An 11,209-nucleotide genomic window follows, 5' to 3' on the forward strand; every position below is an offset into this window, starting at 1 on the left:
TGATTGTATTAATTTCTCAACTCTTCCTTTAATTCCTGTCCCTCTGGATTGCCAGTAAAATCCCAGAATGGTTGGAATGGATCTTAAAGCTCATCCCATTCCACCCCCTGCCACGGGCAGAGAACCTTCCACAAGATCAGGTTGCTCCAAGCCCCATCCAGCCTTCCCTTAAGGCTTTTTTATTCTGGAACCACCAATCCAGCTTGTATTAATTTCTCAACTCTTCCTTTAATTCCTGTCCCTCTGGATTGCCAGTAAAATCCCAGAATGGTTGGAATGGATCTTAAAGCTCATCCCATTCCACCCCCTGCCACGGGCAGAGAACCTTCCACAAGATCAGGTTGCTCCAAGCCCCATCCAGCCTTCCCTTAAGGCTTTTTTATTCTGGAACCACCAATCCAGCAGAGCTCCTGACAATTTTCTCTTTTCCTGAGGCAGGAAGTCCCATGTGGTCGCAATGCAGGACAGGAAACATTAAAACCAAACCAACAGGAACTAAAATCCCATCTCTATGGAGATTCTCCTCGGAATGCTGTGCTAACTGTTTCTGTGAGCACATTCCTGGTGGCACAGAGCTATCAGAGGACCCAAGGGAGACACTGGGAAGCAGCTTACCTTGGGTTATACATTGGGAATAGCTGGAAGTGCTGCCTCGTGGTAGATGCAGGGAAAGATCCAGCAGCATCCAGTTCCTCTGGATGGTGCTTCATTCCTCTCTGCCTAGAAAGGGAAAATTGGCTTTGTTTCTGTTACTCAGGAGGAATTTTTCCTGCCTTTAGATGCAGAGATGCTATCCTAGTTCCCCCCAGAGGCTCCTCTAGCCCAGGATATTGTTTCTGACCGTTGCCAGCAACAGATGTCCTGAGAAAAAGCTTCCAGTGAGGTGCAGAAACACTTTCTCCCTGGACTTGGATATTATCAGAAAGTGTTAGATTTGAGGAGGGGCAAAAGGCTCCTATCAAATCCTAAACGATTCAAACAGCTGCTGTGCTTCTCCTTTTCCTTTTCACCTTTTTTCCTTTTGGGGAAGAGCCAGTAGGTCAAACACTGATGGAGATGTGGAATGCCAGAAGTGAGTGAATTTCAGCACCCAGTGAGGCACTGGCACAGGTTGCCCAGAGAAGCTGTCACTGCCCAATCCCTGGAAGTGCTCCAGGCCAGGCTGGATAGAGCTTGGAGCAACCTGTGCTAGTGGAAGATGTGCTTGTCCATGGCAGGGGGTTGCGACTGGATGGGCTTTAAGGTCCCTTTTCCAGCCCAAACCATTCCAGGATTCTTTGATAATTCTAAGCTTCAGAACAAACAACACTGCAGGGCAGGAATTTTCTGGGACTGTCCCTGTGACTTGGAATAAATCAGGATTCCTCTTCCCTTTAAAATCTAACATTCCCTCGCTAGATCCCATTGCTGGAGTTTGGCTGGAATCTGGAGTGCTCATGCATAAAACCAACTCAAAAACTGGGCAAAGGGAGAGATTTTGGGGCTTGTGGACTTCATTTTCAGCCTGACCTCAATTTCTTGCGGTTTGTTTGTTTGCAGGGGAGAGGAACCAAACACTATGGGCTGATTGTTGTTGGGCATTCCCTGGGGGCTGGCACAGCTGCCATCCTGTCCTTCCTGCTGCGGCCCCAGTATCCCTCCCTGAAGTGCTTTGCCTATTCCCCCCCAGGTGGGCTGCTCAGGTAGGTGTTGGGGCACAGCTGGGAGGGAACAGCTGCTTCAGATCCTGGCTGTGAGGCAGGAAAATGGAGAAGCACTCTGGGTTCACTCTGGGATATGGTTTGGAGTTCAGGTTCTGATGGCAGGTAGCCACTTTCCCAAATATCCTGGTTTATAACTCATTTCTCTGTGGCTACAGCTCTAATTTCACCCTGGAGAGTGGAAAACACAAGTTGCGTGCAATTCCCTTTCTCTGCTCAGTGCCAGTGTGTCCTTCTCCCATCTCCCCTCTCCTCTCCCCTGAATATATGGACAATAAGGAAGATATTTGAGGAAATTTTTACTCCTTTTCCAAAGAAATTGACACTTTTGGGATGTGGTTTCTGTCATTTTTAGGTGGGTGCCTAAAGGAGGTCAGAGGGATGGGCTGCCCATTTCCCTCCCTTGACTCTGGGGAGAATCCTGGTAGAGAGGTGTGGTGAATTCTTCCCATTAGAAATTGGAACAGACCCTCTGGTCATGTTATTCCTGTGACAGCCAAACAAAAATATCCCACTGGATTGCTGTGAAGTGAGAGAAGGTCTTTTTAGCCATGACAGACATCATTGAATCAGCTATGGATTAGCAGAAGCTTCTTGTGGTAGTTCTGCCTCATGTTCCAGGAGCAGCCAAAGGCCTTAAACCATTCTGCTAATGGATCTGGATGTTGGTATTCCTTATTGAGTAATTCCTGGTCTTCTGCAGCCATGAAGCTACAGAGTGGGGTATTTCATGAGAGTCTCACAGCTTTCTGCTCAGAATTCCCTCTCCTGGATCCCTGGCTAGCTCAGGCCAAACTGTGCTGTGTTAGCTCAACTGTTTGAGAGGTCAAGGAGGTGCCTCAGACTTTTGGGTTGTGTCCAGGTTCATCTCTAGATCAAGGATGGAGCCTCAGCCTGTGGGAACTGGTTTGGAAAACCTCCAGGAAGTTCCTGGAGTGGGAGTCTTAATTCCTTCCCTCTTCTCTTGGTACTCAGGTTGCTGAAAAGTGAGCATCTTAGTCCTACACTGTCTTTGTAAAGTATCCTCAGGAGCATGGAGTATCTTCTTCCTTGGCTGTCCTGCCATTCCCAAACTATTGGAAAATGACTATGAGGCATTGAGTTAAAACAATTCCTTTCCCTCGTGTATCCAGAGCAATGTTTGGGGCATGGGATGTGAATATCAGCAAGGTGCAAATCCCAAAAGTGTGGAGCAGCTTGGGTTGGGCATTTGTGCCCCTGGTCCTCTGGTTGGTGACGTCTGTGCCACCAAAGTGGGAATGAAACACTGTTTGCTTCTTCTTGGTCCTATTTCTCTTCCAGTGAGGATGCCATGGAGTATTCCAAAGAGTTTGTGACTGCAGTGGTGCTTGGCAAAGATCTAGTGCCCAGGCAAGTGGAGAAGTGTGGGAATTTCTTGATGGATATCTGCTGTTCTGTTCCCAAATCACCTGGTTGATAATCTCTGTCATTTCCCTGTCCTGGTATTGCTTCTTACTTATCCTCCTGGTCACCCGTGTCACTGTGCCTTTGCCCTGGGCACCTGTAGTGGTGTTTCACACACCTTTCTATAGGCAAATCCCTCCTGTGGGAAGGAAAAGCGGGAATCTGCTGCCTCTGGAATCCCTCATTGTGGTACCTGACATACCTTCCTGGTTCCCTGTGTCCTCTCTCTTTCCACTGCACCCTGTGCTGGATGTGCTGTCACCTCATTGTGACCTGTTTGTGCCCAAACACCTGTTCCTCATCACCTCACCTGTCTGAACCAGCTCATTTCTTGTGCATTTCTCATCTTCCTCATCTCCTCGGATATGTTCTGCTGAGCAGGGATTTGCCCTGGGAGCCACACAGCCTGGGATTTACCTTTGCTTACCTGTAGACAGGATCTTATCCATCCTGGAATCTGCTTAGTGCTGACATTCAGCTCTGTGACACCTTTGTAACTCACCTGTTTGTCATCCTACATTGCTTCTGTGATTGCACTGTCACCTCTTTCCTTACCTGGTCTCTTCTATCCATATTCACTCATCTGATCCTAGTTTTGCTCAGGATAGTTCCCTGTGACCCCTCCTCCAGTTCCTCCTCCTGGGTGATGCCACAACCCACCTTTGAAACCATCTGCTCTATGTTGGATCCTTGTAGAAGCTTTTGGAATGTGATTCCTTGTTCTTCTGTGCTCTGTGTCCCTCCTGTTACTTGACCAAGTGTTGTAAACACATCTTCCTCTTTTCCATAAGCACAAATTCCTCTCTTCCAGGATTGGGCTGTCTCAGCTGGAGGGATTTCGCCGGCAGCTTCTGGATGTTCTTCAAAGAAGCAACAAACCAAAGGTAAGAGGGAAGATGGACACCAGAAGGAATCTCTGAGCAGTGATGGAGCTTCTAGTGGCACCTAGGGCAGGTTTGTGCCCTCTAGGTCTCCTCAGGTGCCCCATGACCACTGCTTAGGGAATCAGAGGAGCTATGGAAAGAGCTGGAATGCAACCAGAGAGGTCAGTGTCTAATTCCAGCTGTGTGCTGCAAGTTCTCCATCACACATCCCAAATAACCAAGCAGGTTATTCCCTATCTGAGCCTGTTTGGAAGTCTTTGTTCCAACTGTGGCTTTTCCTGGCAAGGACCAACTGGGAACACACTGGAAGTATAACAGTTGTCTGCTTGCAGGCACTGCTGGTGCTGCTCTTCCAGGATAACTGGTCTGTTCATGGTTTGGTGATGGGAAAAGTGGGAAGTTATCCCTTCCCTGTCTTCACCATTACACCAAAATGGCAAAAACCATAAAACATGTAGATTCTTCAGGGTAAAATGTAGAAATTACCTGTAGAGGGAGAAAACTGATCCTTAGTTTTCTTATCCTTATTTTTCTTGTTAACATTCTGGCTTTGAGATTTGGCTTACAGAGTGGGGGTTTTTTGGTGAATTTTGGGGCTTTTTTAAGATTTCTTTTAGTGCATAAAGGCCTAAACAGACTTTTATTTGTGTTGTATAATCTCTTCCTTATTTTTGTCCATCAAAAATTCAGATTCCATCTCCTTTCTTTCTCCTGGAAGGTAATAAGTTATCACCAGGTGCACATCTAGATCCTTAAGTATATAAAAAACTCCAGGAAAAAACAGGGAGGGATTGGGATGTTGCCACTTGGAAGGCAAAGTTAGGAAAGGAAAAGCCACTTTCCAGGTTAGGAAAGGTCTTTTATTTCAGCAATCAGGGCCAGGACCTGCTTTTTGCTGTTTTATTCACGTGACACCTCGCAGGAGAGCCTCGTGAGGTGATTCTGGTTCACTTGGGTGTTGTTCTCACCTCAGTATTCCCTCTGCTCTCTCAGTGGCGGATCATAGTGGGAGCCACCAAGTGCATTCCCAAGTCAGAGCTCCCTGAGGAGACCGAGGAGAACTCGGTCACGAGCAATCGGCTCTGGGCCCACCCCAGCGACCTGACCATCGCCCTGTCTGCCAGCACCCCCCTGTACCCCCCCGGCCGCATCATCCACGTGGTGCACAACCACCCTGCTGAGCAGTGCTGGTGAGTGTGAGTCCTCTGGGAGCCAGCACCTGGCTGAGGGGGAATTTCCCTTTGGAAAAGACTCCCTGAGATAAGGAGGAGGGATGTTTTTCACCGCTGTCTTATGGGGATGTGGTTGTGTCTGTGCTGGTGGAATAAAAGGATAACAGGATGTTTTGGGTTGGAAGGACCTTAAAGGTCATCCAGTCCAATCCCTGCCGGGGCATGGACACCTTCCACTAGCCCAGGTTGCTTCAAGCCCTGTCCAACCTGGCACACTCTTGGCGTCTCCCCAGCATTTGGGGACTGGTTGTATCCAGGCAGGAAATGCTGTTTCCAGGAACAGAAGTGGCTCAGCAGGATTAAACCCAGGCAGCAGCCTAGGACAACTATTTCTAAGCCTCTTGGATGGCCCTTTCACTGCTCTGGGCCCTTGTCCCAACTCCCTCTGCATCTCTCCTGGAGCCCCTTTAGGCACTGGATAGTCACATGCCTGTTGGCTGGTGCAGAATGTGTACTTTAATATCTCCTCCCTCTGTTTTCCCTCCTGTTGCTTTTATTTCCTCTGCAACCTGCTGCTTCTTTCACATGCTAAAACACTGCCCTGCTCTTTCATTCCCTGTTTTCCCCTTTGTTTGCAACCCAACTCCTTTTTCAGTTGCTGTGAGCAGGAGGATCCCACTTACTTTGCTATCTGGGGGGACAACAAGGCCTTCAATGAGGTGATCATCTCTCCAGCTATGTTGCACGAACACCTCCCATATGTGGTCATGGAAGGGCTCAACAAGGTAAGGCAGGGAATTAGGCTCCCAAAAAACACAGGATAGGCAGTCCTACCCAGGAATGCTGGCTGGTTAAATCCCCAAGACAATTTCTTTTAGAGAGGAGGAGGAAAGGTGATGCTCTGGGTCAGTCTTGCACAGGCTCTTGGAGCTGAATGTGATGAGGTCTGGAAATGGAATTAGATCTTCATCCCAATCCCCCAGAGTCCAAATTTAATGTAGGAATAATGTGAGGTTGGGAGGTGGTTGGTTCGTTCCAGAAGCTGCTCATTGCAGACATGCATCAGGTCACATGCAAGCTGTGACAGGATGTATCAGGATTTATTGAGCTAATCCTTGAGACCTTTCCCTGAGCTTCCAGAAGATATTGGAAAGTAAGAGGCAAATGCAGCCTCCCGTCAATCCCTACCATTCCTCTCCTTGCCTTGGACAGGTCTTGGAGAACTACAACAAGGGGAAAACAGCTTTACTTTCTGCAGCCAAAGTGATGGTGAGTCCTACAGAGGTGGATCTCACCCCGGAGTTGATCTTCCAGAGTCAGCCCTTGCCCAGTGGCCCCTCTGTGCACATTTCAACTGGAGCCCTCACAGTGGACAGAAGGAACAGCAGTACCAAGTAAGGATACATCTTGCATGGAATATTGGCTCCAGGTGTGGCTCTTCTTCCTCTTGCAGTATTGCCATCTGTGTTTGTGGGAAGGGTAGATCCAAGGGCTGCCTTTGGGAGACTTTTTGCTTCAGGATGTCATGTTAAGGGGAAACAATCCTTTGTGTTGCTCAGCAGTGTAGCAATGTCAGGAGAATCTACAAGGTATGGAAGAGACTTCTTTTCCTCCTTATCCAGGCAAACTGGGTTTTCCCAAGGTAAATCTTGCAGCCAAATTCGGGTATTTTCTAAAGCTGAGAGCAGTGAAAGCTGCAAGCTTCCTAGAACATCCTACTTTGTTGTGATTTATGGAATATTATAATGTATCTTCCTGTTTGGAACATGGGAAAATGGATACAGGTGAGGCAAAAGCAGTTGGTGTCCTGTTTGGGAAGGATAAGAGCAGGAGACTCAGTCCAGTGTGGGAAGAGGCATGTTCCAAGTGCTGAAGGTGTTCCTGGACCATCAAATCTGCAGGGAAAACAGAGAAAATGAGAGAAGGAAGATAGTTTGAAGCCAGAGGTAGTTGTGAGTAGAAGCAGGAGAGAACACGGTGGGTGGGAGAGGATTATTCCTTTGCAGGGGAAGCACTTCCATGGAGTCTTCAGGTAGAGACCCAATGAGGAGCTGTGGGTGTGTGGGAGGAGTCAGGATGAGGGACATCCAGGTATGTGTGAGGTAACAGGAGTGAGATGTAAATTTAGAAGAAATATGACAGCAAATAATGTGGAAAAGTAGGAAAGTTGTTCTCCCAGAGAGTGAATGGCCAGAGGCCGTGAAGGAGAGCTTGGAAGCAGAACACAGCTGTGATGAAACAGCAGGAACAGGGATTGTCCCATGTTTTTGAAGGCTATGATAAGAGTGGGAAGATGAAGGAGGTCAAGCAGCAGGGAGAGGAGTGGTGGCGTCTGTGCCATAGTGCAGGGAGCTGCTTCCCTTTGAGGTGAGGGATAACGGGGAATTCTGAGATATGAAAGGGGAAGGAGTGAGGGAAAGGGCATAGAGGGTTAAGGGAGGTGCTGGAGTGGAAGCAGCTGTAGGTTGGTGGTGTTTAATTCCAGGTTGGAACCATCTTACTGTGTCAGGCTCCCTCTTCTGGGATTCTTGGAAGCTGTTCCTGGATTACTGTTACTCCATTGAAGCTACAAAGGGATCAAATTTTGCTCTAACTTACAAACCTTTCCCTCTACATCCCATTTTTGCAGGTGCAGCATTCCTTTCCCTAACTCAGGCTCTCTTCCCAGATATTCCTTTCATTTCATGTCCTTAAAGGCTGTTGATTTGTCTGCTCCCAAGTTTTATGTGGGGAACTCCTTCCCCGTGTCTTTCTGGAAGAGCCTGTTTCATCCTTAAAATCTCAGTGTAGCTGGAATCTTCCTAAAGATCTTTACTTGGCTTATGCCGAGTAATTTGAGATTTCACCTGTTTAAAAGTCTGGTCATGGAAAATGCTCTAACAGCTTCCTGGGATTTGTGGTGGTCAAATAGGGATTGGCTGTGTAGAGAAGGGAGGGGAAAGGCATGAGCCTGGAGTGGTTCCAGAGTGGGTTAACTGTGGGTTAGTCCTTCAAGCTTTCTTCCCTCAATCCTTTTGGGTGAGAGAGGGATTTGGGTGCTTTGAAGTGCTGCAGGTTTCACAGGGAGCAGAACCATGATTCTAAGTGAAAATGGTGCTGGAGAGGGAACACATTTATAGAATCATGGAATCCTGGAATGGTTTGGGTTGGAAAGGACCTTAAAGGACCTTAAAGATCATCCATGGACAGGGCCACCTCCCATCAGCCCAGACTGCTCCAAGCCCCATCCAACCTGGCCTTGGACGCTTCCAGGGATGGGGCAGCCACAGCTTCCCTGGATGAGGTTTCTGCAATGGTGTCCTGCTTTTTCAGGGACCTGGGCCTTCTCCTTGCCTTGTTTCAGGGCAGGGGCTTTTCCCTCACGGCATTGGCATACATCTGCCAGGCACTTGAGGAGATCAGACGTTGAATCCTGGAATGGTTTGGATTGGAAGGGACTTTCAAGCTCATCTTTTTCCATGGGCAGGGACACCTTCCCCTAGCCCAGGTTGCTCTAAGGCCTATCCAGCCTGGAATACTACCAGGGATGGGGATTCCACAGCCTCTCTGGACAGGAGAGAAGGATTTATTCAGCCAGGAGCAAAGGGAGAAGGGTGAACTCCTGGTTTTACAGAGGGAAGAAACTCTACCTGATAATTTCCCTGGGAGAACAGACAGCCAAGAGGTTGTGGATGGCTCTGGTTAGAGAAATTGTGCGAGGAATTTTGGATCCTCTAGAACAGCTCCTGGTTCTGTGGAGTGCTACAGCCTCACATCCTCTATTTCTCATTGCAGGAGCAAATCCCATTCCGAAATCAGCCTGGAGGGATTTTACGAGACAAAACCACTTTCTCCTGTGCAGAAAGACCCTGTGGAGCTGCTTCTCCTGGACACCAAGGAACGTCTGTCCGTGGAGCTGCAGGACCGCCGTGCCCCTCTGGCCACCATGGAGAGCCTTTCGGACAACGAATCCATCTACAGCTTTGATTCCCGGCGCTCCTCTGGCTTCCGGAGCATCCGGGGCTCCCCCAGCCTCCATGCTGTCATGGAGAAGGACGAGACACACTGCTTTTATATAGACCCTGTTATCCCTGAGGAAAACCCTTCCCTCAGCTCCCGGACAGAGCTGTTGGCTGCTGACAGCCTCTCCAAGCATTCCCAGGAGACTCAACCTCCGGAAAATGTCCTCAACAGCGGCGGCACAACCCCTCAGCGGCGCTGCAGCGAGGAGGGAGCCAGCAGCGAGGGTGAGCGCACGTCCCCGGCGCCGCGGGAAGAGCTGGCACTGCAGAACGGGCGCCTCAGCGACGTCCCCAGCCCCCAGGTGCTGGAGTTTGCAGAGTTCATAGACAGCCTCTTCAACCTGGATAGCAAGAGCAGCTCCTTCCAGGACATTTACTGCATGATGGTGTCCGACAGCTCCAGTGACTTTGCCGAGATGCCCAAATCCGTCAGCGATCAGGAGATCCTGCTGAGGGCACAGTATGAGCCCAACTTGGTCCCAAAGCCCCCGAGGTTGTTTGCAGGCTCAACGGATCCTTCCTCAGGCATCTCTGTCTCACCCTCTTTTCCCCTTAGTTCATCTGGAGAACTCATGGACATCTCTCCCACAGGGGTGAGCAGCCAAGAAATCCGTGTCCACAGATAAAATCCGGACTTCCACTCCCTCTGGGCATGTAACCAGCCCTGCCAAGCAGGACGACCTCATGATTTCAGCCCTTTAGTGCAAGGGAAAGGGGTGCTGATCCCCTAAGGCTGAGTGCTGGGATAATCCATGGAGGAGGTTGGGATCGCGGGAGACAGCTGGAAACATTCCTTCTGGGGTGACACAGTGGTGGCACTGGTGTCTGGAGGATGGATTGTGCTCGAATCCCATGCTGGCAGCTGGGAGAAGCTTTGCCCCACGGGGCCTGAGAGGGTCTGAGGCACTAAAGGTAGATGCAAGTTCCCTACCTCAGCCTGTCTCTCATTCCAGAGGCAGATTCCTTGCCCCAGGGCACCTGCTGAGTCTGGGAGTTCGATAACCCTGCTTCAGGGAATCTTCTGAAGGTGAATTCTCCGAGAGGATTGGCTAGATGGAAGCAGGAGGGGCCAGGCCAGATCCCTCCCTTGGTACGGAGTCTCTGGATTGGGAAATGAGCGGATTGAGACTTTGGGCCCTGTTGCACTACCACGTTGGATCTGGCCCAAGATCCAATCCGTCACACTTCCATGGGGATTGCTTTTGTAGGACACTCTCCTGTTTTAAAGCCATTGGGGCTGTGTTCCCCCCAAATGCAGTCTCCCCTCCCTGGCCAGGCACAGCGGGAATGGGGCTGGCACCGTGTTTTCCCTCCCCTGAGTACTCCCGAGAGGAAAGGATGCTGTTCCCCGGAGCCAAATCCCTCTGCCACGTCCTTCCTTTGCCAGAAAGTTCTCCTGAATATCACCACCATCACTCCTCAGTTCCCTGGACCCCTCTGAGCTGGCAACATTCCTGCAGGACTGACAGGATCCTCATCTCAGAGCTGCATGGATCAGATGGATCAACTGCTTCTCCACTCTTTTCCAGGCCCCTGTGGAGTCTGGGAGCCTCTCCTGGACCGCTCTGGGTCTTTCCATGCAGCAAGCCCAGATCAGTGCCAGCCTCTGTCCTTGGGAATTCAGGGAAAAGATGAACTTTTACCAAGTATTGAAATCTCTTGTATGTTTACAGAGCTGCTAAGCTTTCTGGAAGGTATTTATTAAGCAAACAGAGAGGCTTTCCCGAAGCTAAAACCGTGTTCATCCTCTCCTTCCCATGCTGTTCCCTCTGGGGACTGAGGGAAGAGAGGATGGGCAGGCAGGATTCCAAGTTCCCTGCTTTCCAAGTGGCTCAGATTCGGGGGGAAGCTGCCTGCACCCCCTCCCAGCCTCCCTCTCTGCCGCTCACCTGCACAACACCACGTTGTAAAGCTTGAGCAAGTTGCTAGTAAAACTACCTGAGCCTCAGGGCCCGGAGGAACCTGCTACACCTCTCCAGGCAGGTGTTTTCCAATGATGGGAGCAGGAGGAAAACTACCTATCTAGG

General features: G+C 49.8%; 1 protein-coding gene across 1 annotated transcript in view; it reads left to right on the forward strand.

The window, feature by feature from the left end:
* Window positions 1-9,884, forward strand: part of DAGLA (diacylglycerol lipase, alpha) — a gene marked incomplete at its 5' end in the record, with an annotated part of 16,316 nt that extends 6,432 nt beyond the window's left edge. The window contains 8 exon segments of the mRNA XM_009075036.1: window positions 1,540-1,682; window positions 3,003-3,071; window positions 3,937-4,009; window positions 5,003-5,199; window positions 5,837-5,966; window positions 6,394-6,575; window positions 8,956-9,790; window positions 9,792-9,884. Of these exon segments, the coding sequence (XP_009073284.1) occupies window positions 1,540-1,682; window positions 3,003-3,071; window positions 3,937-4,009; window positions 5,003-5,199; window positions 5,837-5,966; window positions 6,394-6,575; window positions 8,956-9,790; window positions 9,792-9,884 (1,722 nt within the window).
* Window positions 9,885-11,209: the final 1,325 nt, after the last annotated feature.

Source organism: Acanthisitta chloris, unplaced genomic scaffold (genome assembly GCF_000695815.1).
Source record: "Acanthisitta chloris isolate BGI_N310 unplaced genomic scaffold, ASM69581v1 scaffold30075, whole genome shotgun sequence".
Lineage (NCBI taxonomy): Eukaryota > Metazoa > Chordata > Aves > Passeriformes > Acanthisittidae > Acanthisitta > Acanthisitta chloris.